The 27,882-nt window shown below is 37.4% G+C and overlaps 3 protein-coding genes across 5 annotated transcripts in view; all 3 read left to right on the top strand.

Annotated features, from left to right (window-relative positions):
- The first annotated feature begins 28 nt into the window (after window positions 1–28).
- haus8 (HAUS augmin like complex subunit 8) lies at window positions 29–5,144 on the top strand. Of its 2 annotated transcripts, none has more exons than XM_028026652.1 (10): window positions 29–177; window positions 438–496; window positions 1,819–1,880; window positions 2,123–2,237; window positions 2,430–2,540; window positions 2,629–2,732; window positions 2,846–3,004; window positions 3,954–4,095; window positions 4,292–4,433; window positions 4,740–5,144. In XM_028026652.1, the coding sequence occupies exons 1-10, from the start codon at window positions 113–115 to the stop codon at window positions 4,864–4,866; spliced, it is 1,086 nt and encodes a 361-aa protein (XP_027882453.1). In that variant the 5' UTR covers window positions 29–112; the 3' UTR covers window positions 4,867–5,144. The 2 variants fall into 2 exon arrangements, with proteins under 2 accessions (XP_027882453.1, XP_027882452.1); XM_028026651.1 differs by having other exon boundaries at window positions 438–502.
- A 675-nt stretch (window positions 5,145–5,819) lies between these two features.
- sac3d1 (SAC3 domain containing 1) lies at window positions 5,820–10,509 on the top strand. Of its 2 annotated transcripts, none has more exons than XM_028026648.1 (4): window positions 5,820–5,914; window positions 6,786–7,200; window positions 8,076–8,358; window positions 9,554–10,509. In XM_028026648.1, exons 1-4 carry the CDS (start codon window positions 5,889–5,891, stop codon window positions 10,018–10,020), a joined length of 1,191 nt encoding a protein of 396 aa, XP_027882449.1. In that variant the 5' UTR covers window positions 5,820–5,888; the 3' UTR covers window positions 10,021–10,509. The 2 variants fall into 2 exon arrangements, with proteins under 2 accessions (XP_027882449.1, XP_027882450.1); XM_028026649.1 differs by having other exon boundaries at window positions 5,886–5,904.
- Window positions 10,510–12,691: 2,182 nt separating this feature from the next.
- The window catches only part of cpamd8 (C3 and PZP like alpha-2-macroglobulin domain containing 8), a 44,150-nt gene continuing 28,959 nt past the window's right edge, over window positions 12,692–27,882 (top strand). Inside the window, exons 1-18 of the mRNA XM_028026608.1 lie at window positions 12,692–13,407; window positions 16,158–16,309; window positions 16,674–16,696; window positions 17,188–17,353; window positions 18,629–18,681; window positions 19,175–19,192; window positions 19,633–19,687; window positions 20,394–20,507; window positions 20,728–20,812; window positions 23,274–23,382; window positions 23,522–23,749; window positions 23,851–24,021; window positions 24,114–24,242; window positions 24,388–24,586; window positions 24,713–24,888; window positions 26,897–27,046; window positions 27,180–27,341; window positions 27,425–27,567. Of these exons, the coding sequence (XP_027882409.1) occupies window positions 13,322–13,407; window positions 16,158–16,309; window positions 16,674–16,696; window positions 17,188–17,353; window positions 18,629–18,681; window positions 19,175–19,192; window positions 19,633–19,687; window positions 20,394–20,507; window positions 20,728–20,812; window positions 23,274–23,382; window positions 23,522–23,749; window positions 23,851–24,021; window positions 24,114–24,242; window positions 24,388–24,586; window positions 24,713–24,888; window positions 26,897–27,046; window positions 27,180–27,341; window positions 27,425–27,567 (2,219 nt within the window). The 5' untranslated portion in view covers window positions 12,692–13,321. The remainder of the gene's footprint in view (window positions 13,408–16,157; window positions 16,310–16,673; window positions 16,697–17,187; window positions 17,354–18,628; window positions 18,682–19,174; window positions 19,193–19,632; window positions 19,688–20,393; window positions 20,508–20,727; window positions 20,813–23,273; window positions 23,383–23,521; window positions 23,750–23,850; window positions 24,022–24,113; window positions 24,243–24,387; window positions 24,587–24,712; window positions 24,889–26,896; window positions 27,047–27,179; window positions 27,342–27,424; window positions 27,568–27,882) is intronic.

The following is a 27,882-nucleotide window of genomic DNA, read 5'->3' as shown; positions in this document are numbered from 1 at the left end:
ATCGCGAGATAATGATCTGATCAGATAAATGTTCCCGCCCACGGAACGAAAGTAGGGTGCTTGTGTTCCTCACGGACTATAAAGCAGAGGAACGGGCGGTTCACTTCAAAACATGGCTTCCAGAAGAACGTCTTCAGCGCCAAATAATTTGAAAAATACGTCCACTGATGCAAACAGGTATTTAATAAAGTCGTTTTCTTCGTCGTAAGTGAGTATGCTCTAGTATACCGATTGTTTGGCTTCTGACTTTGTGGTGAATAAAATGAAGAAAAAAAAATATGACGTTGTTCAGCCGTTTCAAGTATCATAATATCTTTAAGCCGAGCAGGAAAAGGGACATGGGGTTCAATAGTTTACCCTTTTAAAGATAAGTTAAGGGATTTTTGCTTTCATGTACAAAGTTGCCATTCATGACAGCAATTGTTTGTTGTTTTCAGTTCAAAATGTGCCAATAATGGAGTAAAAGCCAATAACACTGCAGATGGGAAGAAAACTGGTAAATGTAAGTATGCACTTATGTTCGTTATAGATGACTGACGTCATGTAAGTTATCAGATGTTCTGAGCAAATCTACATTAGTGTAGTGAATTCAGAAACGTCATTTAGGCCTATATATCGAAAGGGTTCATAGGCAGGCTTTTGAAATAAGATTTGCTTTCATCATGTCCACGTCTATAGAGTATGGAAAAACAAACTGTTAATTTTACACACTGTAGTCCGTATTTCAGTTTGTAGTTTGTAAACAAAACTAAATTCAACAAATATATTGTTTTGGTGGTGTTGTTTTCTTCATTTAGGATTGAAATCACATTGTATCTTTTTTTTTTTTTTTGCTCTTGTTAATATCGCTTACTGACAACCTAGAGATAAATTCCTCAAAACAATTTCATATTACCATTTTAAATTTGACCAGTACTTATCAAGCTATGTTAAGCATTTTTTTTAACCAAAAGTTTAAAGCTCGCAAAGTTCTCAACCTGTGCCTTAATGAATATATATTTATTAGGATAATTGAGTGCTGATTTACAAAGTCTTAGTGTTAGAAATTTTAAAATCAAGCTTTGCTAAGTTAGTGTCGACTAGATAATGAATACTAACTTTTCAATTTTGTGTTGATCTTTAACTTAAGGCACATTTCTTGATTGTTACTTGACATCCAGAGATTTCTTCTACAGGGTTAACACTCTTATAACATTGTCTAAAGAATTAGGGATTATGGAGAAAATACTGGCTTTGTTATTATCCTTTGCATGGAAGTTTGTTTTTACTTTAGCATCACTGATTGATCTACATTAACACATGTGAAGTGCCTTCCCTCTTCAGGGAATGCTCTTTTTATACCTATTGATGCACCTAATGTTTTGTCAGTGGATCGAGTTATTATGTTCCAACCATTTTCAGGTGTTTAAATATCTGTTCCCCTTCTTTGATTGCTGTGACAAACTAAATGCTATTTTAAATATTTTCATAAAACATTTAAATCTCAAATTGACCATTTTCCTGTATATAATGTTCAGCTGAGAAACTGCCAAAAAATATATGTTCAAATTATAGGCATAAAAGGACATACAAACTGAACTTGAAAAGTGACACACAAGACCCATACCAGTTTTAATTATGTTGATAAATTAACTTGAGGTCTATAAGCAAGTAATGAGAAGTTTCACCATCTTAATGTTACAAGTGATCATATAATGTATTTCTTATGATCTAGTTACACTTTAAATAAAACTGCATATTATATATCATCTGCTTTAGGAACCATAATCTTTCTTTAAAAATAACTTCATAATACATTTATTGTCTGTTGATTTGTAGCAAGTGGGACTATTGTCAAGTCTCGATATTTACAATCTGCTGAGAAGACATCTCTTTCAAAGGTAAAGCAATTTGTCTATATTTATCTTTGTTGCATTGAAACATATTAAGGTTTTTTTTTACATGGCAGACCACTGATGTATGATGCTTTGCATGTACATTGGAGTGGCTATATTCTTAAATAATACAGTAGTGAATTTGCTTTTCTCCTTGATGTATCCTATTGTAAACTGGACTGTCTTGCTGTTTTTTTCTTTTTCTTTCTTCCTACGATCAATTGATTTTTCATATTCTACCTTTAAAGAGCAACTCACTGACCAATGAGTTGTCTGGGCCTTCCTCATCCAAACCCACCGCTGTAAAACCAAAGGTGGGCGCTCCAACAAGGCGCTCAATGACCCCACAAGCACTGGCAGAATGTAAGTTTATCTTTATGGGTTGCTTTGGGTTTTCATTAATGTTATTAAATGTCAGGTTTTGAGTCTTAAAATATAAGAATAACAGTTACATTGCCATGATTGTTTTTTCTGTTTTCTTGAGGAAAATACAATTTATACAAAATAAGTTGTCTTAAAATTAATTTTGGTTATATTGTTTTCGCTTTCTTAAAGCAACACTGACATGCAAAACTGATTCATCCTTCCTTGGTAAAAGTGTCCTGCAGTCCACTTTTTCGGATGGTCACTGTTTTCGACCAGATTTTGATATTTCAGTCATTAAAGGTAAATAGAAAACAACTTTGCAATGTCATGACTTCCTTTCAGAACTGAATTGTGAATTAATAAGGTATTTTTGAACCATAATTCAAAGATAAAACTGTGACTGAGAATGCAAAGGAGCCTGAAAGAACTCTAGAGAGTGAGAAGAAGATTGTAGAAATGCAAACATTTCTTCTAGCCTATCTAACAGCTAAGGTAAGACTGGTTTACACTGTCTGAATAAAGCTACCTTAATGTGAACATAACATACAAATGTATATCATGTTTTCTCTTGGAAAAACAATTTTTTTGAAAATTTTGTTTACTAGATGGAGAGTAACACTGCAAAGTTCAAAGCTGAGGCAGGGGCAAAGCTCCTTCTAAATATGGAAGAAGAACAGAGACTGCATAAGAGAGTTAAGGAGAAAAAGCACCAATATCTTCTAATGGAGAAGAAGAAACAACTGAATGAGCTCTTAGACTTGCAGGTAAGTGCACCAATAACTAATTGTTGAATATTTTCCCATTTTTGAGTTATTCTCGCATCTATCAAGATCGTATACTTGACACATTTTCTTTTATTAATTTTGACAAAGACCTGCTATGTATTATTGACAGATGTAGTGATGCATAAATGAAGAAATCTTGTAGTTCTTTCATTTTTTATATGTTTGGTTCTAATGTACATATTAGAACATGCAATACATTTTTTGATGTTTTAAGTCTTGGGGATGGGGGGGATTGACTGGTTGGACCTCAAAAAAAAAACCAGATAATAAGCATTAGCCTGGGAATGCCTAATGAATGTGTTTGTAGTTGCTTCTTAAAGGACTGGTGTCATTTATATATTTATTAAACAAAAATTAAGATTTTTAAGGAAGATTATTTGTATTATGGAGAGAGAAGAACTGGCTTCTCTGGATGATCACCAAATAAACTGATTTATTTCTACACATATGGTCCATTTACTGCAGGCTGATCTACAGTACAGACCAAAAGTTTGGACACACCTTCTCATTGAAGTCAATGAGAAAGTGTGTCCAAACCTTTGGTCTGTACTGTAAGTCTGGTACAGCATCAGCAAAATAAAGGCTTTGTTTCTTAAAGCTGCACTGTAGTAAATATAAACACCAATTGCACAGAAGCTCAAAGCATGAAGTTATTTGCATTACCTTACTTTGTTTGATCAGATCTATTTGTGCCAATATTGTAAATTAATTGTTAGTTGAGCTCAATATTTTTTGCCAATGCAAAATTTATTTTATTGATGAGCTAATTGTCAATAGTGTAAGTTACTGAAGACATATGCTTTTTGTTAATGCATCATATCTTTGTAAGCATTCCATTTGTAAATGATGAGTGCTTTTGTATCAGCAATAGCACTTTAACTAATGGGCCAATTTATAATTTATTTTATTTTTTATATTTTCCCTTCAGATTGATATCCTGACACCCGTGGCCGAGGCAGCCAATCAGTTCACAAAGGACTACAAGTGTTTTGCTGCAGCTGTTGATTCAACTCGTCATGAGTTGCCTGTGAAGAATTTCTACATAAATGGGGATGGAAAAGAATTTCTAGGTTGTTACAATGTTTATAACTAACGTAAAGTGACATGGAACAATTCTTACTACATTTATTGTATTGTCTGCAAATAAACACAAACTAGGAGTTTTTCTTTATAAGGGAGTTGGATATCAAGATTTAACTCAATTGTTTCATATAAACTACCACTACATGCTATAATATTTATGTCCCTTTTTATTGCCGTCTTTAGAAAAAGCTGAAGTTTGCCTGAAAGAAACAGAGATGCTGTTGCAGGACTGCACACAGGGAGACCATCTGGACCACAGCACATCTTTAGAGTGCCTCAGGGAAATTAAAACAATATCAAAGGATATCAGTCAGCAGCTTTCAGGGTAGGTACACTCATAACATGGTGCAGTCCCTTGCAAAAGTATTTATACCCAGAATATAAATACTGTAACGTTTTGTTTCAACATGAAAATTATGTTAGAATTGTAAGAGACTAGTTAGCAAAAAAATGGTACATAATTGTAAAGCTGCTGCTCTGACCTACTAGACTCAGATTTTACAAATGGAAATCAGACATGTTCTTCCATCTGAACTGTTGAATTGATCAAGCGTTGTTTGGTGTGTTCTTCAGTTTTCATGATGTAAAGATGTCTTAACTTTAAGTACTCAGATGTTCCTGTTCTTTCCAGAATGTGCTCAGAGCTTTCGGAGCTGTCATCGTTGGTCTGCCGTCAATCAGTCCAGCTTCAGCAAGCCAACGAGGAAGAGCAACTTGGGAGTTCAAGAACCCTCCTGCTCTTCTGCCCCAAACAGTGAAGAATACCAGACAGAATGGGATGCACTTTGGATAACGCCTCAATCCCTGTATTATTTCCCCAATTAATTTGTGTAACTTCCTTTTGTGTCTTTTCTTAAATGTATAGTCTGTTTGATTTTGCTGTAATTGTGTTATAGTTTGTCTTGTTGAGTAATTAATTGGTCATGCAGTTTTACAGATTACGTGTGTTTAGTAAACAGTGAAATACACATTAAAAACTGAACTTATCCTTTCGGTTTCATACAGCAATAAAATTAGCTCAGCAATTTAAATCAAATGGTCTTTCTATCCAATTTCTCCACTCATGAGCCAAAGATCCGTGGAACTTCATTTGCTCTACTGCGCCATCAAGTGGACAATATTTAAACCGATTAAATGTAATGCCAATGCGTAAATTATGAATATTGTCTTAATCTACCTTTATGATACAATGGCTGGATCAAAAGGAAAAGGGGAAATTAATAGGACAAGGGGTTATGGTGTGAATGGTCTAGTGTTACTTGTAACCGTGCTTATGTCACTAAAGGGACGAAATTTTATTTTTGCTTAGAAAGCTTTTCCGCTCAGCTTCGGGTGGTTTCTCGTGAAAAGGTCATTTCTATAATGAGCGAAATAATCTCAAAACAGAATCCAGGCGTATCCAGAAAAGCATGAGTTGGTTTATATTCGCCAAATGATGATACACTCCTTCCTACAATCTTGCATTTGTGGATATAAAATGTTAATTGTATGAATTTGTTTTTGCTCAAATAACACATTTTCTAAAATAGAGTCCATTGATAATGATATATGCAATAATACACACAAAATTTGCCAACGGTTTTGAACATCATGTGCCAGAAAATGCCGATAGTCATTTTATGGGCTGTTATTTATTTATTCATTTATTTATTTTTATTTTAAAATGCTCCTTCAATTACCGTAAACAAAATTGCACCCTGTTCCGGATATGACGTTATAACCAAGCGCATTTTTATTGGAGACTTGCAGAAAGTGACGATATTCCTGTTTAGATGAACCAATGAACCGCAGGAGAGGTACGCGCATGTAAGTGCAAAAGCTGACTTTATCGTTTTAAAAGTAATTTTTGTTCAAAAATAAATTTAGGGCCAAGGTTCCAATGAGTAACTAAATTACTATGAACTTAAAAATATGTCCGCGTCTTTCTTTATGAGGGTTATTTTCAAGCTGAGGTCGTTAGCAAGCTAACTACTGCAGGAGTTAGCTTGTTAGTGTAACTCAGGTAACGGCCTACTCACATATTTTACAAGAATTGGGCTCAAATAAAAGTGGCTGGATTTAGAATGTTGAATGACAAGTGAACATTTCTTGATAGTTTTCCCCTCCTGCTAAAAAGTAAAGTTTCAGTAACATAGAGCATAGATCTTCTGCTCCCCCTCATGTTTCTATGTGCTGTCAGTCAGTTGATGGAAATAAATGGTACATAATTGTAAATCTACTGCTCTGTTCTGCGGTGATCAGATTTTACAAATGAGAAAGACGTAGGATTCTGTGTCATTGATAAAGTTTGAATTAAATTATAGCTATTGCTTGGGAACTGAAAAAATAGCCACCCATCATTTTATTCAGGATACACATTTTTTAAAAGCAAAAATTTTACAAATTCAAGTAGAATGTCTTTCAAAAGGCAGACTACACCTGAGCAAAAAACTTAACTAATCAATAAGCAAATATTAGCTTGTTATCCTTATGTTACTAACTAAATAGCTCATGACAAAAATTTACATTTTGCTAATTAAGCGCTTGGAAGTTGCTGTTGCATTTTAACTAATGGCTAGTCCACTTCTTTTTCTTTAGTCTATAACATGTTATTTGAACAACAAAGTGAATATTTTTGTGTTTGTATTTTAAATAAGGGCAATTACTTCAATCATTTATTAAACTTTTTCTTAAACAGCACTCAGTTGCAGAGCAGTAGGGCGCCATCAGGTGGATGGAGAAGTCTGAGGAACAAACAACAATGTCAAAATCAAAGCAAAACCCAAAAGAATGAGGTGGAAGCAGAAGACCAGGAAAAAGAAATAAAAGAAATGGCTCCCAGAGCTTCCTGTCAAACCATGTGTCCTGCTCAAGAGCTATGGAACCGTGAGTCTCAAAACCGGCTCCACTGTTTCGAAGTGGTCCCTGGTACTGAGAGTTTTCGAAAGCCGAAGGGAGATCCTCTGCGTGCTGTCAAGGAGTATTCCAGACCAGCAGCAGGGAAAGATGTCACAAAGCCCTCTTACCTGCGACCGCCTGATGTGTTGCTAAAGACTGTCTGCTATCTTATTGATGAGATTGCAGGGTCAACTAGTCTGCACCCATGGACTGAGGCAAGTAGATTTACCACATTACTTATTTATTTATTTTAAGAAAACTTGTTTTACTGTCCTTAAGGTGTTGAGTTATTGCTATTAAGATCTGACTATTTTAATTTAGTTACATCTATAATAATAATGACATGTAAAAACATGGTGCTGTACTATAAATTAAACCTCAAGATTTGGGTGCAGCTTACATTGCAAAAGTATGGATTCTCTTTTATTTTATTTTTTTTATTTGTGTCACATTGTAACCACAGCTTTTCATGTGTTTTATTGGAATTTCATCTAAATAACCAGCAAATAAGTATCACACATTTCTGAAGTAGAAGATTATACATAATTTGAAACATTTCTAACAAAAACAAAATCAGAAAGGTTAGATGTGCATTTATGTTTGTCCCCGTTTACTTTATTACACCTAAGTATAATCAAGTGCAACCAAATGCCATCACAAATCACAGAATTAATCAATATACATGAACTGTGTTTAATTTAATCTTAGAATAGGTTGGCCTCTGAGGTTTGTTGGAGAACATGGGTAAACACAAAGTATCATTTAGACCAGGAAACACATCAGACAGATCAGAGAAAAAGACAGCTAACATTCCACATAACTCAAAGTGTGCCATTTCACAGTGACTTGTGCATCCTGCTGTGATGATGGGCAGGATTAAACCTGTCGACTGGACTTAGACAACTGAGTTAGTCTATGACATAAAATCATGGAGACTTATGTTTGTAGGCTTGTAACAAAATGTAAAAACATGAGTATTTTGGCAAGACACTGACTGCAGAATCTGACATTGTGATTCACTACCAAGAACATTGTCAGATGAAAGTTGTACGCGAGCATTTTTGGAATTGAACTTCTTGTTCTCTTTCAGGTGTACAGCTTTGTGTTTGATCGACTACGTAGTGTGAAACAGGACATGATCATCCAAAGGTTGTCTGGAAAGGACTGTGTGGCCATTTTAGAGCTAACAGTGCGTTTCCACATCTACGCTTCTTATCGTCTTTGTGGTGAGCCGCTGCGGATTTACGATCCACGCATCAATGATACACACCTACAAGAATATCTGAATTGGTTGTTTGACTGCTACAAAACTGGAACTGGACCATATCCAAACCAGGAGGAGTTTCAGACTCTTGGTCTCCTCTACAACCTGGGTCAGTTAATGTCTTGAAAATTTCCTATGTTTATGTATGTTGTATTTAAGATCTATTTAACCAGGAGGTCACTTGAAATAAACATCAGTTTTTAAGAGAATTGGGAAAGTATGGAAGTAAAACTATTTAAAGATGTTAGTTGGTTGAATCGCAGCCATTTTGACACAATATGTATATTTACAGATTAGCTGTTTTGGATGCATTTTATGATTTGAAATTAAATGACTCCACCTGTCAATCAATCCAGTGGGTTTGTCAATGACTGACCAATCAGCGGTCGAAATTTGACTTGTAAGTGCCCCTTTGCTGGAGGAAGTGAAGCTCTGACAAAGTGTTGGGGCTCATCATTATGAAAGCGATGTGGTCAAAGAGATTTGGTAAAAAAATAATCAGAAAAAGTGGTTAAAAATAGTCAGTGGGGAACATGCACTTAAGACATGTGTTACTCAGAACATTTAGAGGGAGAAAAAAAGTTTATTATATTTCCAAAAATAAAACAGAGTCTGGAAAAACATAAACAATGTGATTGATGTCATAACTACAATATGTTCATATGAAAGTTTTTTTATCTGCATTACATCGTATGCTTAATGGTTAAATCAAATATTAATGTGTCAAGCTGAAACCAAAGCAATGAAAGGGTACCATGGCTATAAATGGGTATAGTTTCTTTGTAAAGCGATAATGTATCAGGCAGGTGGTGCAAATATTCACACTCAGCCTGACATACATGATCAAAACATAGTTCAGATACATACTACAAAGGAATTATTCACTCGCTTTTTGCAAGTGCAAAATGCACCCAACCCACTATGCTGAGAAGGATGTATATAGGAGAATGACAGGAAACGTGACTGGTCAAATATTTGGTTGATCAAAACATTAGATTTACTATATAATTCAATAATTATTGAAATGCTTAAATTCAAGAAGACTAAAGTGCTGAAAATTAGTTTTAAGGTGTATACATGTGTACTATCAACTGATTGCATCTTTGTAATTTTTCATCTTATCACTATTTTTAGCATCATTTAAATGTTTTACTTTTAACTAATATATGCTGAATAAATATGAAATACTAGTGTGTGGAATAAGTTTTGGAAATATCTATTTGTGGTCTCATATTTTTATGTCAACTGGTGATTCGCCAAGAATAAACTCTCCTAAACTGATTCAATTCATGCTTCCTCTGTAGGTTCAAGTCCTGCCACTCAGGATGTTTTGGAGCTCCCTGAGCGCCTGCGCCAAACTCCTTCTCTTAAACTCGCTCTAGCAATCAATCAAGCATTTCTGGAGGGAAACCATGTACATTTACTCCGACTAGTGCAGAAGCTGGACTTTTTGCAGACCTGTGCACTGCACCGCCACCTGGTGACATGTCGCAGACACTTATTGCTTATATACAGCCATGGATACCACAGCCGCAACTGCCGCTTTCCTCTTGACAGACTCGCTCAGCTCTTGTCCTTGGAACCATCCCTTACAGCCGAACTTTGTCAGGTGTACGGCATCGAAGTAAATCAGCACAACCAGGTGTTATTTTCCAAAAGTGCTTTTACTGAACCTGAACAAGGGGAACTAAATTGTAAACTGTATCATAGCATAGTATCTGAGAAACAAAGAGGCCTCACTGTGAAGAGCATCATTCACGGATGTACTTGATACAGATATTTGTTTCTTAATCGGTGTTTGTCATGCCTTATTCCTGTAACAGAGCTCTTTAGATTTCCAATAAAAATTTACAGCAGAGTTTAATCTGCATTAAACAAGTTTTCTTCTAGATTGCTGATTTTTTTTTTTTTTAACTGAACATCATTAATTTTGTATGTTTCTTAATGTCCTGCTGTGCAATAAGTCAGTGGTCTTACCTCAGGCCTCTGAATCACCTCGGAATGTGAACTCCTTTCATACTGGTAATGTTTGTTATTTTGACAGCTTTCTTCATTTAATATAATGTAATGAGAAATAAAAGGTCACCATGTTTAATTCCAAAGGCTAACAGTTGATTTTGATGTGTTGGATTGTTGTGCTGTTTTTTATATTTCTTAAAACAGTTAGGGGATTTTTCTTTGCACCAGGCTTCATTCATTTGCACTGATCCAACTGCTTACTGTGAAACCATTTCAATAAATATTTTTGTTACCAAACAGAGCTTTGACTTGTTTGCCTGATTTGCCTGAGTTAAATTTGCATGTACATCCTGTCACCACTTGGTGGCAGCCTTTGTCAAAACAAACCTTACATACAAACTTGTGATCATGGTGTCATTTGACTTAAAGATCTGCTGGTTCTTGCGCTTTGTCTGCTACCCAAATCCCTCAAACATTTGATTTAAAGTTCGAGCTGCTACAAGCCCTCCTAATTTGTTTGTAGTTGTGTATGTTTGATCAGTAAATTAGATGGTTTGCAGTTTGCATCTCCAATTTTTATTTCTTTAATAAATCTGCATGGGTCTGTGTATCTTGAGTTTTTCTTTTGATAGCGGGCAAAGGAAACTGTAGGATAAGTTCATAACAATTGTTATTGTAAATCCCCCTAATATGCGCATGCATAGGTTCTCTTTGGGTACTCTGGATTCCTCCCACAGTCCAAAAACATGATTGCTACGTTGACTAGCTTCACTAAATTGTCAAGTTTGTCCTGTATCTTTGTGTTGCCCTACGATGGACTGATGACCTGCAAAGGGTGCATCACGACTCTCTCCCAGAGATCGCGGAAAATGGATACCAACCTCACCGTGACCCGAAAAGGACAAGCAACAACAGATGACTTAAAGGATGAATGGATATTTTGGTAACCTCTTAATATAAAAATTAATTCTTCAAATCACCTTATAATGTACATCAAATATGTGTTTATTGAACATTTGCAAAGACTGAGAGAGCAATCCTATCATGAACAAGTTTGCATCTGATCATTAAGGATTCAATTTTGTTTTATCTTGATCACAAGTAGTGCTGAACCTGCAGTAAAAACAACTTCAGAGTACCGATAGTCTCTCTGTGGGCTCATGGTGCCGCTGCAGGCAGCAAGGGGTTGCCTCTTGGTTGTAGAATTGTTTGGCCCAGGAATATTGTTGTGCTCTCTTCAGCTTTACAGCTTAAATGTTATATCACCTAAGAGTTTCTACTAAACAGCATTGGTGTTTTAGACGGTATACCACAACCAGTTCAAATGTAAACAGTTCCAACCTCTTTTCTTGTGTGGTGGAGATGGGGGGATCTTTTTGAATATTCAAAAATACTCAGGTCCTTTTACTAAGAAAATTTCACATTTATGTATAATAATCTTATTTATTTCTATTAAGTGATTAATTACCTATACTTAATAGCAGTTAGACAATATATAAACAAGAATGTATTTTCTAGCTCTTGAGTGTTACTCCATTTAGCTGAAATAAGATCGGAGATGGTTCTTTTGTAGCCATAGTCAACCAGCCTTTAACATCAGTCTGAGGAAAGCTTGCTCCTCCCTTCACTTTCAGAAATTCATGCTGGGTCTGACGGTGAGCTGGCTAGAAACTGATGCAGCACAAAAACCTCTGCCCTGGCACTTCTGTCTGATTCTGTTTCATGAGACTTGACTTTACCTAACTTTTATTGGTATTAATTTTTCTATGTTTAACTTTTCTATGTCATTTTATTGTTTCTTGAGTTTAATTTTTGATACATTATTATGTACTTAGCTTTGTCATCTTATTTTTATGCTTTCTTATGTCTTACTTGTCATTAATGTTCAGCACTTTGTCATTTTTTTTTAGAAAGAGACAAAAGTTGCTGTTCGCAAGTCTTTTATGAAAGTTAAAGTTGGATTCTATACGGATTTAGTTTTATTTCAATAATAACTAACATCAGATGTAGATGTAGTATTCTTGTAGCCTTCTTTTAGCATCTTGCAGTCTGTATTGTGGGTTAGCTTAATTGGATGGTCAGACAGAAGCATATTGGTCTGACGTTTATGCGTTTCTTTTTTTAGATTATTTTCTTTCAGTGGAATGGTTGATTTTAAATTCTTTTAGACTCTTACTTATCTAAGGTTTAAACAGGGTAAACCTCCTCCCAAAAAATGTTGTGTTGATGGCTTCCTCATGTGGGCCAGGTGTCTCACAAATAGCTTTAAAATGTGTTTTAATTGATTGACGCGGTGTAGGGCTTTTTACAGGTAAATGTTCGCACAAGAAACAGCGCCTCTTGCTGGAACCACTATATAACATGCAACAGAAATGAACGCAGCCTGTGTCCAAAATAAATGTAAGATGAGACTGTTGCAAACTTTTTATTTATTGGTTTTTGATCATTTGTACTTTTAATACACACTCCGGACTTTTTTTTGTAGCAAATAGATGTCATATAATTGTTGCTTGTAGTGAAATGGACGCCTTGTGCGAGAATCTTATTGCCTGGGCGCTTCGTTCCTTGCTCTGGTCAGAGTCATGCTGTCTTGGCAGAGAGGAGTGAGCAGAGGACGCAGAAATCTGAATGAAGCGGTGCCTGCTGCTGATCGCTTCTAGACAAACCGATCTGAAATCACAAGGAACAACATGAGCGGCGAGAGTTTGCTTAAAAGGTCATACAACCTGATTTCTTTTCCCTGAGACATTTCCGAGCGGACAGAAGTGGGAGGACACTAACAAATGTTAATGCTGAAATATGAGAGAACGGAACCGGGGCGGGTGAAGGCACATGGGAGAGGACTGGTGGTGTAGCTGCTGTAAGAGGAAGATCCCTCCAAAAAAAAAGAGAGAAATGCTTGGATCTAGATTTGTTTAAGAGAGATGATCACAACAATTCTGCACACCTATCATTCAAATCAACCAGAATGGATCGGTAGACGGAGAGGAATCTTTTAAGAGTTCTCGTGTTTATCGGATATAAAGCAGCCAACTTTATCCAGGATATAGAGAGCCGATATATGGAAGTTTTGGCAGCTTGCTGAAGCCAAAAAAAAAAGCGAAGAGGAAAAAATGCTGCGGATGTTTTGGAGAGCTTGGAGTCTTTCGTGGACCTTGTTTATCTGCAGCGTGTGCAGAAGCTGTGCGCAGGAACGACAGTAAGTAGCCCGTATTGTTTGGAGTGTCTTTGAGATGAGCGCAGAGCTGTGTTCTCGTAAATATTCCGAAACCAGGCAATTAATATAAATCGGTGAGACTTTTTAAAAAATTGCTACATAAAAACTTGTCTTGGACTTTTTAATGGCACTGTCTTCTCAGCGCTTATGTTTTTTCCACAGTGTTCATTCACTATTTGGTGGTATTGCCCTGAGGTCAGAATGATAGTTTGAGATCCTACACCGCTGATGTTGTTGTGATGGAACGTGACTCAAAGTATGTGCTGTGAGAATGACAAATATAAATAGATTCCTGAGCTTGTCAGTGCCCTCTTAGACTCTGGCACAGTGATGCGCTCAGACAGCTGCTCTAGTGGACTAAAGAGGACTTTGAGTGTTATTAATAAGGAGTTGTAAAGAGTTATGACAGGTCAAACGCAGCTTTGATTGTTTGGTATCAAGCTCTGAAGAAAGCTTGCAGATTCAGCACCTTAAAACATGCCACCTTGTGACCACCTTTCTGAGACCTCGCCTAAAATACTCACTCTTGCATGGTAAGCAATAACTAACCACTCAAAAGGAGAACAGCTGGGCAAAAAGAACTTGATAACAGCAGCCATGTGATTGAAATAAGTACCGCCTGATCCAGGCTCATCATAGGGCGAGTTAAACTTTCCTTAGATCAAACACATACAGTCAATTTCCCCATATTATCCCCCTTCTCCTGAGGTCTTATTTTGCAGGGATTTTCTCATGACTCTTGCACTGGAACTTTGGTTGCCTCTGGCCCTAATTCTGCAGTGCTGTAATGCCAACCACCTGATCTTACTCTCATGCATGCAATTGGGTTTGTGCTCAAGGTTTTACTCAGCTCTGACTTGTGAGATCTTCAGAGAAGGTTTTCAGTTACAAAAGGATGGAATCAGTGTGGAACATTTTCAAACACACATTGTTTTACCAGAGTATGCCAGATTCTTCAATAAATTGTGTGTTGTGCACGTGAGGGGTATTGCATTATGACCTCTGATAGAGTAGTCTAATTTGCTGTCAAAACAGTCCTGATGAGGCATGAACTCTACTAGACCCCTGAATTTGTGCTGTGGTATCTGGCAGAAGAATTTTGACAACAGATCATTTTAGTCCTGTAAGTTTGGAGCGGTCCTCTGTGTATTGAAATGGTTTGACGAGCCCATCCTACAGAGATCTGGGTAATTCAGAGGCCAAGTCATCATTTAAAACTCAATCTTGTGCTGCGCAAGCACAAGATTGACATTTCTGCCTTCTGGCCAGGTGGGTTATCCCTACTGCAAGATGCCACCGTCATCACAGAATACCATTTACATGGTCTGCAGCTGGACGTACGTAGGTGGTATGTGTCAAAATAACATCCACATGGATGGTGAGACAAAAGGTTTCCTTGGATACCCAAAGTATTACACTGCCTTTACTGGCTTGTCTTATTCCCACATCCTGATGCCATATGTTCTCATAGAAAGGTACAGTTACCCAGCTTTTCATGTGATGTAAAATAAAACATGACTCATCATACCAGTCCACCTTCTTCCATTGCTTTGTGATCACTTAACCTGCCAGTTATTGATTCTTTTGGACTCAGGTCACCAAGGACACCATGACTATTTTGCAGGTATGCAGCCTCATAGCCAAAAAACTGCAACACCAATAGATTGTCTGATGCTAGTGTTTTGATAAACAGAAACCATTTAGAATGTATGCCATTGACTTGGCATACATACATTCTACATACCATGTATTTTTAGTACAGTTCTTTGAGTTAACTTTTGTTGAGAACCGTGCTGTGAATAAATCAAATGGAACTGATTGAGACCACAGGAGCAAAGCTTCGCTCCCAACATTACTGAGCTTTGACTCACATGACTGTTATTAGTTTAGCACTGGTTCTTCCTTGAGATATGTGTGATAGATCCTGACCACTGCATACCAAGCATACACACCATTTTCCCTGTTTTATTGAAATTCTTGCCTTCTGTGACAGTGGCTGAGACACATAGGTTTCTACATTGTTCGGTCATTACCACTTTATTCATTTGCTTAGCTGACCCATCAGTTACTAGCATCAGGTTGTCAAAAAAGCAAAATTTTAGCTAGCTTTGAGGGGAAAACCTGCAGCATCTGGCCTATTTTCAGGCAAGTCCTTTTGCTAGACCATAAATTCTGCAACACCATGCGCTGCTGTAATGTGTGCCTTACGTTACCTTACGTTACTTTAGGATGCAGTTTATCTTGTGATGATTTGTTTCAAACCTATTTCTTCACCTGTCCTCAAATTTTCTCCAGTTCTTTTTTCAATAAAGTGGGAACACACTGCAGTCCAAATAAATATGCCCCAAGCTTTCTGTTGACAGTGTTCTGGAAAAACCCTTGTTCAAGCAAAAAAATAATTATTTCACCCATTATATTTTTATAAAGACTTGTGATATTTGCAAGAGCCAAACTGATGTTGCAAAGTGCCTATTTAAGTTAAATGTCTTGTGAAGTTACCTCTAATGCGTCATAGCTAAGTGGGTTGGTTATTTGAATCAGAGGCTTAATTCTAGACTTGAGAGACTTATGGGTCAGTGTTGAGCTGTGCAGGATCTTTGTATTTCTGACATCTGTCTCATCTGTTCAAATTATGACTCCCTTTTTCTCTTTTGTCTATTGATTTTCTTGTCGTCTAATTTGTACCTATGTTTTCTTCTCTCTTTCCTTCAAATCTCATGGTTTTCTGTCAGAGGATACCTGGTTGCTGCCCCCTCACTGTTTCGAGCCGGTGTAGAGGAGAGTGTGAGCGTCACTATCTTCAATGCAAAAGCAGAAACACGCGTCCAGGTGCAGCTGTCTGTGAAAGGACAAGCAGTCGCCCACAGTCACAGCACAGTTTATGGTGAGGACAACATTTCTAATAGTTAAGGGGAAATCTGCAGGTAGGAGGAGTATTTGTGTGTTCCTGAATGACACACAATGATTGCATCAAGTTAGTCTATCCGACCAGCCTTTCAGTGTACACAGAGCGTGATTTGTTTGACAGCACTGCTAATCGATGGTGCTACTCACTCTGTTCTGCTCAGAATGGCATGGAGATGGGTTGCAGCTGGATCTCCTGCTAAAATAAGCAAACCTCCTCAAAGCAAACTCAACTATATGCTTGTAGCTCTCATACCTTGACAATAACTTACTGAAATGTGTGGGCAACACAATTTCCAAAAGCATGTCACATAGTGTTCTCTCTTCTTCTGCTACTTTTACAGATAAAGGCACCATCAAATTGAAGGTGAGTACCACAATGTGTGCAGCAGCTGAACTCTTGTCCTCAGGCAGTATGCAAATCAACACGTGCATTATTTGTAGTTCAACATCTGTGCCTGCTCATTCATTGAGAATAAGGTAACAACCCCTATGTAATATACAACAGCTGTTGACGTGCATGTATTGCGCCGCCACTCTCAAAGGCAGAAATCGATCAATCTAAGTTGCACGATTTTATTCCCATCCCCATCTCACTGTGACTTCTACTAAGATGCACATTCATGTCATGTCTAACTTTGATCTTTAAACATACCTCAGTGCTCCACTGTTTCCTTTGACATATATATATATATATGTATATATATATATATATATATATATATATATGTATATAGCTATATTACATACCAGATTCCGCTACAACACACTTGAATCAAGGTTCCAGGGTCATTTAACTTTTTCTCTATTTTTTAAGTTAGCCTTGATCCATCTGAATGTTTGCCTTCCCACCACTAGGTTCCTTCTGGGCTGAGAGGGCAGGCTCTTCTGAAGGTCTGGGGAAACCGTCAGCTCACAGAGAGAGGCTACATTTTCCACAACTACACCACCATCACCGTGGAGAGCAAGGGCTCAGCCGTCTTCATCCAAACTGACAAACCCATCTACAAACCCAAGCATAAAGGTTCCCTTATAGGGCCGCTGGTAGTTAATTAGTTAAATCGCTCAGAAATGTGGAGGATAAAGGTACCTTTGAAGCGTGTTGCAAAATTATTCATGCGTTTAACTTCTTCACATTTTGTCATGTTACAACCACAAGCTTGTATTTTATTTGAATTGTATATGATAGATTATGGTTTTCCACAAAACTCAGAAAACTCTAATTGACATTTGAATTCAGTCCCCTTTATTCCATCCATTCTTCCATTCATTCATTCATTCATTCATTCATTCATTCATTCATTCATTCATTCATTCATTCATTTTCTTACAACCTTATCCCATTGGGGTCAGGAATCCCATTGCTCGTGCCTATCTCCAGCTTTCAACAGGCGAGAGGTGGGGTACACCCTGGACAGGTCCCCCTTTACTCTGATACTCTAAATTAAATCCAACAGCACCAACTGCTTCCAGAGTCGCCTAATTAGTAAATGAACTCTGTCTTTGATCAGTTCAGTCTTAGTACAAATACAGCTATTCTGTGAAGGTCTCAGTGGTTTGAAACAGACATTTTATTTTTCACTTTCTTTTAGCTTGATGATTGTAGAAAATCTTGTGTTTGTTTGTCACAGACAGTACAGACCAAAAGTTTGGACACACCTTTTAATTCAATGAGTTTCCTTTATTTTCATGACTATTGACATTGTAGATTCACACTGAAGGCATCAAAACTATGAATAACACATTTGGAAATATGCACTAAACAAAAAAGTGTAAAACAACTGAAAATACCCCTTATATTCTAGTTTCTTCAAAGTAGCAACCTTTTGCTGTGATTACTGCTTTGCACACACTCTGCATTTTCTTGATGAGCTTCAAGAGGTAGTCACCTGAAATGGTTTTCACTTCATAATGTGCCCTGTCAGGTTAATAAGTGGGATTTATTGCCTTATAAATAGTCATGAAAATAAAGAAAACCCATTGAATTAGAAAGGTGTGTCCAAACTTTTGGTCTGTACTGTATGTTCACAATAAAATTTATTGACGTTTGGGGGTGTAACATGATAAAATGAGAAAAGTTAAAGGATTAGGAATACTGTTGTTTGGCACTGTAGATAGTAGATATTAGCAAATAAAGAAATCCAGAGATTCTTTAATTAAGTAGTCGTAGTAAATATCACTGTAAAATATTTCTAATAAAATAGTTTAGCATTTAATACGTGGTTAATCTGTGAAATCTTACATATTCATATGATATTTCTTAATTTTTAAAAATGACTGTTTTGTTTGTTGCTTGCAGTGCTTATTAAAGTCTACACAGTGGCACCTGATATGAGGCCCATAAATGAAAAGGTAATTATATAATTAAGCTTAATAAGAGATCAATATTGCTGACTCTAATGGATTCATTTTAACTTATAGTATTCTTCGTTGCTGAATTGAAATTCAGAATATTCATATTGTAATTTTAGATGTTTTATTTTATATGAAAAAAAAATGTTTGTCTTCCAGTTTGACATTTTTCACCTTGAGAGTTAAGATGAGAAACATAGTTTGCCCTGTGTGCAGTGAAGTGAACAGTCACCTATTTATAGAGGCAAAGTTAGAGTCATTTCATGTGGAATGTTTGCAGTGGCTTCAAATATACTGTGTTACTATGCTGACATGCAATTTATTTATGTTTACATCTATAAAAGTACTGCAGGTACAAAGCTGGACTCACTTCCACGGATAAATGAATGTCAATATGTGATAAAAACCTAAGATGAAGTATATTTTCTTGTAATGGCTGTAGGTATTTTTACCGTTATAAGTTGTGTAAGCTTTTTTTCTTCATTTCTTGCAGATGGAAGCATATATTTTGGTGAGTGAACAACCGGACCACCCAGAGTTGGCAGAGCTGTGTCTAGGAAGGAGACAGTGGCAATTTTCAGTTTCCAACATGATTTAAGATTAAAGAGCAGAAGTCAAGGCAGCTCACCTAGATAACAGGGTGCTCTTTGAAACAAGGCAAATATAAACAACATAAAAGGAAACTTTTTGTCCTCTTTTTTCTTCTTTTCCATTCTATTCTCTCTTTTTTACTCTTCTCAAAAGTTAGCAACATGCACATCGGGCCTTTTTAAGTGAAGTATTTATTCTGAAAAAGGTTTAGAAGAGTTTTTGGTAGTAGGCACACTCCATCTAGAATTTTGGTTTCTCCCAGCCCTGATCTTGATTAAATTGGTTTAAATAGGAGTCTATGTGACAATACCACTGCACAACAGACTGCAGATGAACAAGTATCTTAATGAACTCTTTCAGGATCCAAGAGGATCTCGGATGATCCAGTGGAAGAGCCTAAAATCTGTCTGCTGTGGTAAGCCACAATTCCTGCACAATATCACAATCATCACTTTGTAGGACTATCGTTCGTTATATGAACTATGTGAAGAGTTTTAGCTTATAAACAGTTAGAAATCAATGCAACATTATAATCATCAGTATACAATCTCTAGATCAGTGGTTCTCAAATGGGGGTACGCGTACCCCTGGGGGTACGTGGAGGTACTGCAGGGGGTACGTGAAGCTTTTCAAAATATCTTTAAAAAATCAGTAGGCTCCTCATAGTAAGTCTTGGGAAAAATGAGTTTGTAAAAAGTTCGATAAAATATAAATGTGTGTTCATGCACTGAATTATTATTTATGTATATATTTAATTTTGTACCATTACAGAGACCAATATAAATTAGCAGCGTTTTGCATATTTCAGTTTTGACTGGTTTTATACCTTCCTGGTGGTCACCGTCTTCTGTTTTTCTTTTTTGTTTAACCAAGCAATGTTTGCAATATGGATGTATTTGTCAGGTTCACTGATATAAGTTGTTTGGCTTTAATAAATCAGACAGTGATTTTACAGCATTGTACCTCTTTTTATTCCAAAAATGTTTTGTCAGGGGGTACTTGACTAAAAATATATTTTTAAGGGGGTACATCACTGAAAAAAGTTTGAGAACCACAGCTCTAGATGATTAGGAGTAGCCAGACCTGTAATAGTTTGTTTTTTTCTCCCACCTTTATCATAGGGATTGTGAACATGAGTTTCCCTTTGTCTGACCAGCCTGTGTTTGGAGAGTGGTTCATCTTTGTGGAAGTGCAGGGTCAAACCTACAACAAGTCATTTGAAGTGCAGAAATATGGTGAGAACACCCATACATCCATCCATACATGCAAGCTTCACTTTCTGCTTTACAAGTAGGTACAGAACTTTATTGTTATAGCCCAGCGCTTTTTAAGTTACGTAATATCTTCCAAGCAGACACTATTACAAGGACAATATAAAGATGTATTTTACAGTGTTCTATGAGGCAAATGATATACAACGACAAAAGGGAGCTTGTTTTGTTTCCTCTCTCATAGTGATACCCAAATTTGAGCTGGTTATAGTTCCACCTCCTTACATCCGTGATCTCAGTTTGTGCGAGCAAGCCAGTGTCACAGCCAGGTAGGTGACTTTACATTTAACTTTATTACACAGTTCCTTGTCCAAGTATTCATAACTTTTACAAGACCTCCCCAATTGGACTATGGAGTTAGTACATCATTACTTGATTTGTTGTGTGGACATGTGATAGAATTTAAAAAAGCTCAAGGGGTTTAAATACTTTACAAGACATTGCTCAACGCTTGTTATATGAATGATATGTTGTACATAAAGTATATATGTAGTAGTTTTGTATATTCATATCCATTTTGTCTTACAGTTCCTTACAAAAATATGCATTACAGTTTTAACTTTTTGAGATGATTTTCACCTTATGACTACACACTTGAACATATTTTAGTTGTATTTTCTTAAGAGTAACACAAGGAGTGGATAGTTAAGAGTTGTAAGAAAAATTATGAATAGTTTCCCAAATTTATATATATAAAAATCTGAAAAGTGTAGCAAGTATTTGTATTTTTTCCTACCTACTGTAGCTAATATATTTTCAAATCAACTTTTGCCACAATTATAACTGCAGGTCTTTTGTTTTGCCGTAGTTCCTTAACACATGGCCTTGGTTTGATTTATACTGAGGATACTCAAATACAAATATTGAATATATTTTAGTTTTTGTGTCAAAGGTTCCTTGGTTGTAGTCTGTCAAGCAACACCCCATTGTAGAGTTATATTCAAAATAAGTCAAGCATCTCAGGCGTTAAAAAAATACAAACATACTAAAATAACATAAAAAGTTGATTTTAGTTTAGGAAAAGTTTAGTTTAGTTTAGTGTGAAGCGGCCGGGATGGGGATCAGTGCCTCCAAATCCGAGGCCATGGTCTTGAGCCGGAAAAGGGTAGAGTGCCTTCTCCGGGTCAGGGGGGGTGTCCTGCCCCAAGTGGAGGAGTTTAAGTATCTCGGGATCTTGTTCACGAATGGGGGAAGAAGGGAGCGGGAGATCGACAGGCGGATTGGCGCAGCGTCTGCTGTCAAGCGGGCGCTGTACCGGTCCGTCGTGGTGAAGAGAGAGCTGAGCCAAAAAGCGAAGCTCTCGATTTACCGGTCGATCTACGTTCCCACCCTCCTCTATGGTCATGAGCTTTGGGTCATGACCGAAAGAACGAGATCGCGGATACAAGCGGCCGAAATGGGTTTTCTCCGTAGGGTGGCTGGGCTCTCCCTTAGAGATAGGGTGAGAAGCTCAGTCATCCGGGAGGGACTCAGAGTAGAGCCGCTGCTCCTTCACATCGAGAGGAGCCAGTTGAGGTGGCTCGGGCATCTGGTCAGGATGCCTCCTGGACGCCTCCCTGGTGAGGTGTTCCGGGCACGTCCCACCGGGAGGAGGCCCCGGGGAAGACCCAGGACACGCTGGAGGGACTATGTCTCTCGGCTGGCCTGGGAACGCCTCGGGATTCCCCCGGAGGAGCTGGAAGAAGTGGCCGGGGAGAGGGAAGTCTGGGCCTCCCTTCTGAAGCTGCTACCCCCGCGACCCGACCTCGGATAAGCGGAAGAAGATGGATGGATGGATGGATGGATGGATGGAAAAAAAAGAATCAACACTTTTCCCAGCACAGTTTAGTAACAAAAATACCAAGATCTTAGTCATCAAAATGTAATGAAAAGTTATTTTATGTTCCATGGAACTTTAAGTGAGCACTCTGTTGCTTTTTTCAAATCATATAAGTAACAAGAATGCAGATTGATGAGATAATCTATTGCATTTAGTCTTTTGTTCTTCTCTCTGAATTTTGAGAAAATTCCTCTTAAAAATTCTTACGTTTGCTCTAAAAATGCTGTTTCAAGTTGGTAACTTTTATAGTGACAAACGTCTCCTGCCAGGTCAAGTTAAGCACATCAGTCTAGTGCTGATAGGAGAATAAATTCAAATTATTCTGTCATTGTGTTTTTGAGTTGTGGAATTACACTGTCTATTTACACTGCCCAAATATATAAGCGCACGGACCGCCTGTAAAGGACTACCGATCTAAACCATTGTAGCACAAGCTGCATGTTTATTGCTGCTTTTTTGCACTTTACAATCATTTTATTATTTGCTAATATTTATTATTTGTGTTGACTTATCACATACAATCCCAATAAAATATATTGGAGTTTAAAGTACATTGACAAAATGAGAAAAAGGTTTATGGGGTTTGAATAATTTTCCAAGCTGCTATACAGTCACATTCAATAAATTAGAATATGCTTTCTGAGGAGGAATGTTTGTCAACTTAAAAGTATTTTATTGGTTTGAGGTAATATTCTAATCTTAAACATCATGTTTTCATTCATGGTGGAAAACTACCATAAATGACAGAAGTAAAGGCTTCAAAACATCCTTCTGTTTGTATTTAATGTATAGTATATTTCTCTTAGTGATTGAGTTACTAAAATAAATAAACTTTTTAGGATGTATTGCTTTGACTGTGTCTTACTAATAACATGTTCTATGTTAAGCTCTGATGTGTCACTTTCACACAGGTACACCTTTGGAAAACCAGTAACAGGAAAGTTGACAGTGAATATGACTGTAAATGGAGTTGGATATTACCGCCATGAGATGGGTCAACCTGTAATTAAAACGATGGAGGTCAGTTCTGTAATTATTTGAGGTCTCAAACAATTGAGGTCTCTTTCATAAGTGTACTATTGTTTTTGTCATGTCCACCTTGGCAAAGAAAAACTGCAATCCTTCAACTTTACCAGTCTTTTCTTCATTTTTTTTTCAGATTAAAGGCTCTGCAAATTTCAGTTTGTGTGTGAAAGACATGATGCCGCTGGATGTGGCTGATCACTTCAGGGGGACAGTTAGCATTTGGGCATCAGTGACCAGCATCGATGGAAGCAGGCAAACCACATTTGATGATTCAACAGCAGTTCATAAACAACTCATTGACATCAAGTACTCTAAGGAAACACGCAAACAGTTTAAGCCAGGTCTACCTTACAAAGGGAAGGTGAGATCCTACAGAGGAACTTATTGACACTGTAGATGAAATTACATTATTGATGGACTCTGTTGGCTTTTTTCCCGTTCTTGTTCCTTCTGTATCTATAGATTGAGGTTACCTATCCTGATGGGAGCCCAGCTGATGGCGTAAGGGTGCGTGTTAAGGCAGAGCTTACACCAAAGGACAACATTTACACCAGCGAACTAATCTCCAAGGATGGTGAAGCCACCTTTGAAATTCCCTCTATTCCGATAGCTGCACAATATGTCTGGCTTGAGGTCAGTAGCTTCCTATAAATACGAAGACTAATGGGAAAAAATGTAAATACATTTTCTCAAATTTTAGATTTTGTTCATTTTATTTCAAACAGACTAAAGTGACATCCATTGATGGCAAGACAGTGGGAGACCAGTACTTACCTAATTACCTGTCCATTAGCAGTTGGTATTCTCCAAGTAGGTGTCACATCCAGATCCAGAGTCCCAGCGCTCCCCTTAAAGTACGGTTTGCTTTATTTGTCCTTTTGGAAGTTTGTGCTAAGTTCAGATTTACTTGGGTTTGGACCAATAAAAAGATGTGTCCAAAAAGTATAAGGATAAGTCACAGAAACATTCAAACAACTTTGAATGTTTCTGTGATTGTAGGTTGGCCAAGAGGCTGAAGTGGCTCTAAAATCTACCTGTCCTTGTAACTTCACGCTGCACTACGAGGTGGCGTCCAGGGGAAACATCGTCCTGTCAGGCAAAGAGCCAGCCAACACGACAGCCTCACACAGAGGAAAAAGGGCAACCGTGACCTTTGATAAGAACATTCACACCACCCCGCTCCCTTCCTCTGCCTCTGGTAGATTTTTTTCTTGGTGTTCTCAATTTTTGTTTGTCCAATTTATTTAATGAACAGAAATCAGATGAAAGAATAATGCATAAGACTGTATCATCCCATAAGCTCACTTTTCTCTCACTCTGTCAGGTGTTGCAGGATCTTTGTCTCAGGCTGAGATGGACTCTTGTGTGTCTTATCTTCGTTTTCCTGTTAGTCACATCATGGCGCCCTTCAGCCGTCTGCTGGTGTACTACGTCAGAGAAAATGGCGAGGGTGTAACAGACAGTCTGCAAATTTCTGTTCAGCCTGAACTTGAGAACAAGGTCTGTTGACATAATTGTTTATATTCTAGTATTATCATTTATTCAGTTAAAGTATTTTCGGGAAGTATTTTTGCAGTGGGTTTATGGAGAGCATACATACTGTACTCTCTCAATTCTTGGTTTTTACAATTTAGGACATAATGACCTTGGTTTGCTACAGATCAGGTTCTGAAATCACAGTGTATCCATTAAATTCCACAACAGCAATAACTTGAAGAAGCTCTTTTTGGCAACCCGTTATTAGTCTCTTGCATGGTTATAGAGAAAAGTTATCCCTTTCTTCTTTATATACCATTTCTTAATTTGCTGAATGAACAAAGCTTTAGCTGTCAGATAGATGGACTCACATATGGTTCTTGAATATTTTGATGTGCAGGGTGCCAATGTAAATTCAGAACAAGCCCTTATCATCACCCATTCTACTGCTGTGCTTGACAATGAGCATGAAAGGTTTGTGTTTGGTACTCTCCGAGCAACTTACTGTAAATTATTTATTAACATCTCTACATTTTGCATTTAAGGAAAGGACTCTTTTTCAGAAGTACCTTGGTTCATTTATATAAAACCTTGCCACTCTAACTCTTGCTGGTTTGGCTTTTTTAGGGACAAGGGAACTTCTCTCAGCACCTTCCAAAATAAGTCTCTCTTCTTGAGTCTATGTCTAATTGTGTTGAAATGAATGTAAACATTTTCCCAGGTAACTTAGGCCTGTAAAACCAGGAATGTGCATCTTACTTTTTTGTAGCTTTTCTGAGCATTGCACAGTTTTACCTTGGGCCAAATTTGTTTGGATGGCTACATTTTACAAGCTTGACAACTGTCTTAAATATTGTTCTCTTGGGTATAATCTTTTATACTGTAGAATGGGGGCATTCAAACTGTGGAAATGGCATCTTCACACACTGATAGGCAGCAACAGTTGTCTCTTTAAAATCATTGCTCAAGTCTTTTTGCCTTGGCTGGTTTGTTTTTTGTAGAGATAGTGACACTGATAATAAGTTTGACTAACTTAAATCCTACAGAACCAGAAAGAATTTATGAAGTAAAAAGTAGTAGTAGTAGTAGTAGTTTCTTATCCGTAAACCTTTAGTTGTTTCATTATGTTATTGGATTTTAAAATAATTTTGACACAGAGTAAAGACTTTATCATGTTCTTAAAGAGTATTTCCTTTGTTTTGACACATAACAGTCTCACGATCAGTGTGTTATGAGTTTCTGCTGAAGAAAAGGTTTTGGGATGCAGAATAATTTGTTTAATCTTTAATAAGTATTTATGAAAAGCTGTAAAGGGTGGACTTGCTGTATACATTTTGGAACAGAGCCAAAGTATCCATGCATCAGCCATTACACCACAGTGTAATGTCAGTAAACAAACAGCTGTGTTGGCCTAACAGCACTCTCCAATTCCTTACTGAATTAGGTGGAGTTAACTCCCTGAAGTATTTACAGCTCTCTGGTATGCCCTTACAACACTATGCGTGTGCGTGCGTGGGGCTGCGTGTGTGGGTGGGTGGATTGTGTGTGTATATTTTTGTGTCTCTGTGTGTGCATGAGTATGCTGGAGGAGGGGTTGAATGGGTATGATGATAAAGCAACCGTGCAGGCCACAGGCAGATAAGTACAGTCGTAATATGAGAGGATGACAGGTTGCCGATGGTGAAAGGAGGGCAGCAGCGAAGAGATTAACGAGGCTAATTTGTGACTGTGTGGGTGGGAAAATAGTGTTGAAGTGTGAAAGTTTATGGCTGACCCTTAACAGCCCTCCCTCTTTAAAAGGCAGCTTCTTCTAACTGTATCTTCCTTCCTAAAACTTTCCTTCCTAAAATTACGTCACATGCTAGTTCCAGCACATATTTAGGCAAAAATTAAACTTAAATGTTTTGTGGACATAAAAAAATCACATACAAAGCAAACAATGGATTTATATGTGGTTTTGTATTTAGAAATGCCTTTTAGTATTATTTTATGGATATATCAATTCTAAGTTCTTTGTTGTTTGGGTTTCCAGGTGTCTGTTTCTTTTTCATCCAATGAGTCCATGCCAGGAGACTCGGTGACGCTGCATGTCCGTGGTGAGAGGGGTTCATGCGTTTGTGTGGCCACTGTGGATAAGAGTCTTTATTTGTTAAAGCCTGACTTCCAGCTTAGTACCAACAAGGTTTGTCACATTATTATTGTTTTAAAACTCAGTTATTCTGTAGCTTGATGTGTACGCAGGTGTTTTGGAGATCCACCAGAAACCTAACACTCCAAGTTGCTTTCCTGCATATGAATGTGTTTGCACTGTGCAGGTGTTTAAAGAGATGGCTGATTTCGACGTGTCAGACGTTTTTGGTGTTCCCAAAGATGACGGACACATGTGGTGGCCTGGACTGTCCTCAAAGAGACGGAGGCGATCATCTGTGTTCCCATGGCACTGGGACATCACTAAAGATGCACGCTTTGCTTTCACAGTGAGGAAACACAGTTTAAATGCCCACAACATTGTTGCAAAACGAGGTAGTAAATATTTCCTTTAAATGTGTTTATTCTCCAGGAAACAGGGTTGGTGGTGATGACAGATATGGTGAGCTTAAACCATCGGCAGAGCGGAGGGATGTACACTGATGAGGCTGTTCCTGCCTTTCAGCCACACACATCAATTGGAGTGACTGCCATTCACACAAGGCCCACAACCAGGTAGGACAGGCTAATGAAGTAGTTTGAAGTGATTAACTGTTGTTGGTTATGTATTAGCATACAACTGATATTTGAGTTTGAGATAGAAAAAACTAAAGCTCAGCACCTCTTACCGAACAAAAAGAGGATTATTCATAAACAACCAAGAAGTCCATTTTAACTTTGGAAGAGTAACAGACATCTACAGATTTGATAGATAAATCCATTTACATATCCATTACCAGCTTTGTACTTTTCTTTGTAAATTTTTTTATGAAAGATTTGTAAGAAAAAAGAAAGGTGTACCAAACTCCTGTTTGCAGATTGTCAAAAGCC

The sequence above is a fragment of the Xiphophorus couchianus genome, chromosome 9 (genome assembly GCF_001444195.1).
Source record: "Xiphophorus couchianus chromosome 9, X_couchianus-1.0, whole genome shotgun sequence".
NCBI classification, from domain to species: Eukaryota; Metazoa; Chordata; class Actinopteri; order Cyprinodontiformes; family Poeciliidae; genus Xiphophorus; species Xiphophorus couchianus.
Note: the sequence above shows the minus strand (reverse complement) of the source record. Positions and strands in the feature narration are given on the sequence as shown.

Bases quoted from the DNA above. Each gene is read 5' to 3' on its own strand.
- haus8 (XM_028026651.1), top strand. From the start codon at position 113: ATGGCTTCCAGAAGAACGTCTTCAGCGCCAAATAATTTGAAAAATACG. The intron at 178-437 runs GTATTTAATAAA...TGTTGTTTTCAG, and splicing joins ACGTCCACTGATGCAAACAG to TTCAAAATGTGCCAATAATG. The intron at 4,096-4,291 runs GTTGTTACAATG...TGCCGTCTTTAG, and splicing joins GGATGGAAAAGAATTTCTAG to AAAAAGCTGAAGTTTGCCTG.
- sac3d1 (XM_028026648.1), top strand. From the start codon at position 5,889: ATGAACCGCAGGAGAGGTACGCGCAT. The intron at 5,915-6,785 runs GTAAGTGCAAAA...TTTCTTAAACAG, and splicing joins CGCAGGAGAGGTACGCGCAT to CACTCAGTTGCAGAGCAGTA. The intron at 8,359-9,553 runs GTCAGTTAATGT...CTTCCTCTGTAG, and splicing joins TGGTCTCCTCTACAACCTGG to GTTCAAGTCCTGCCACTCAG.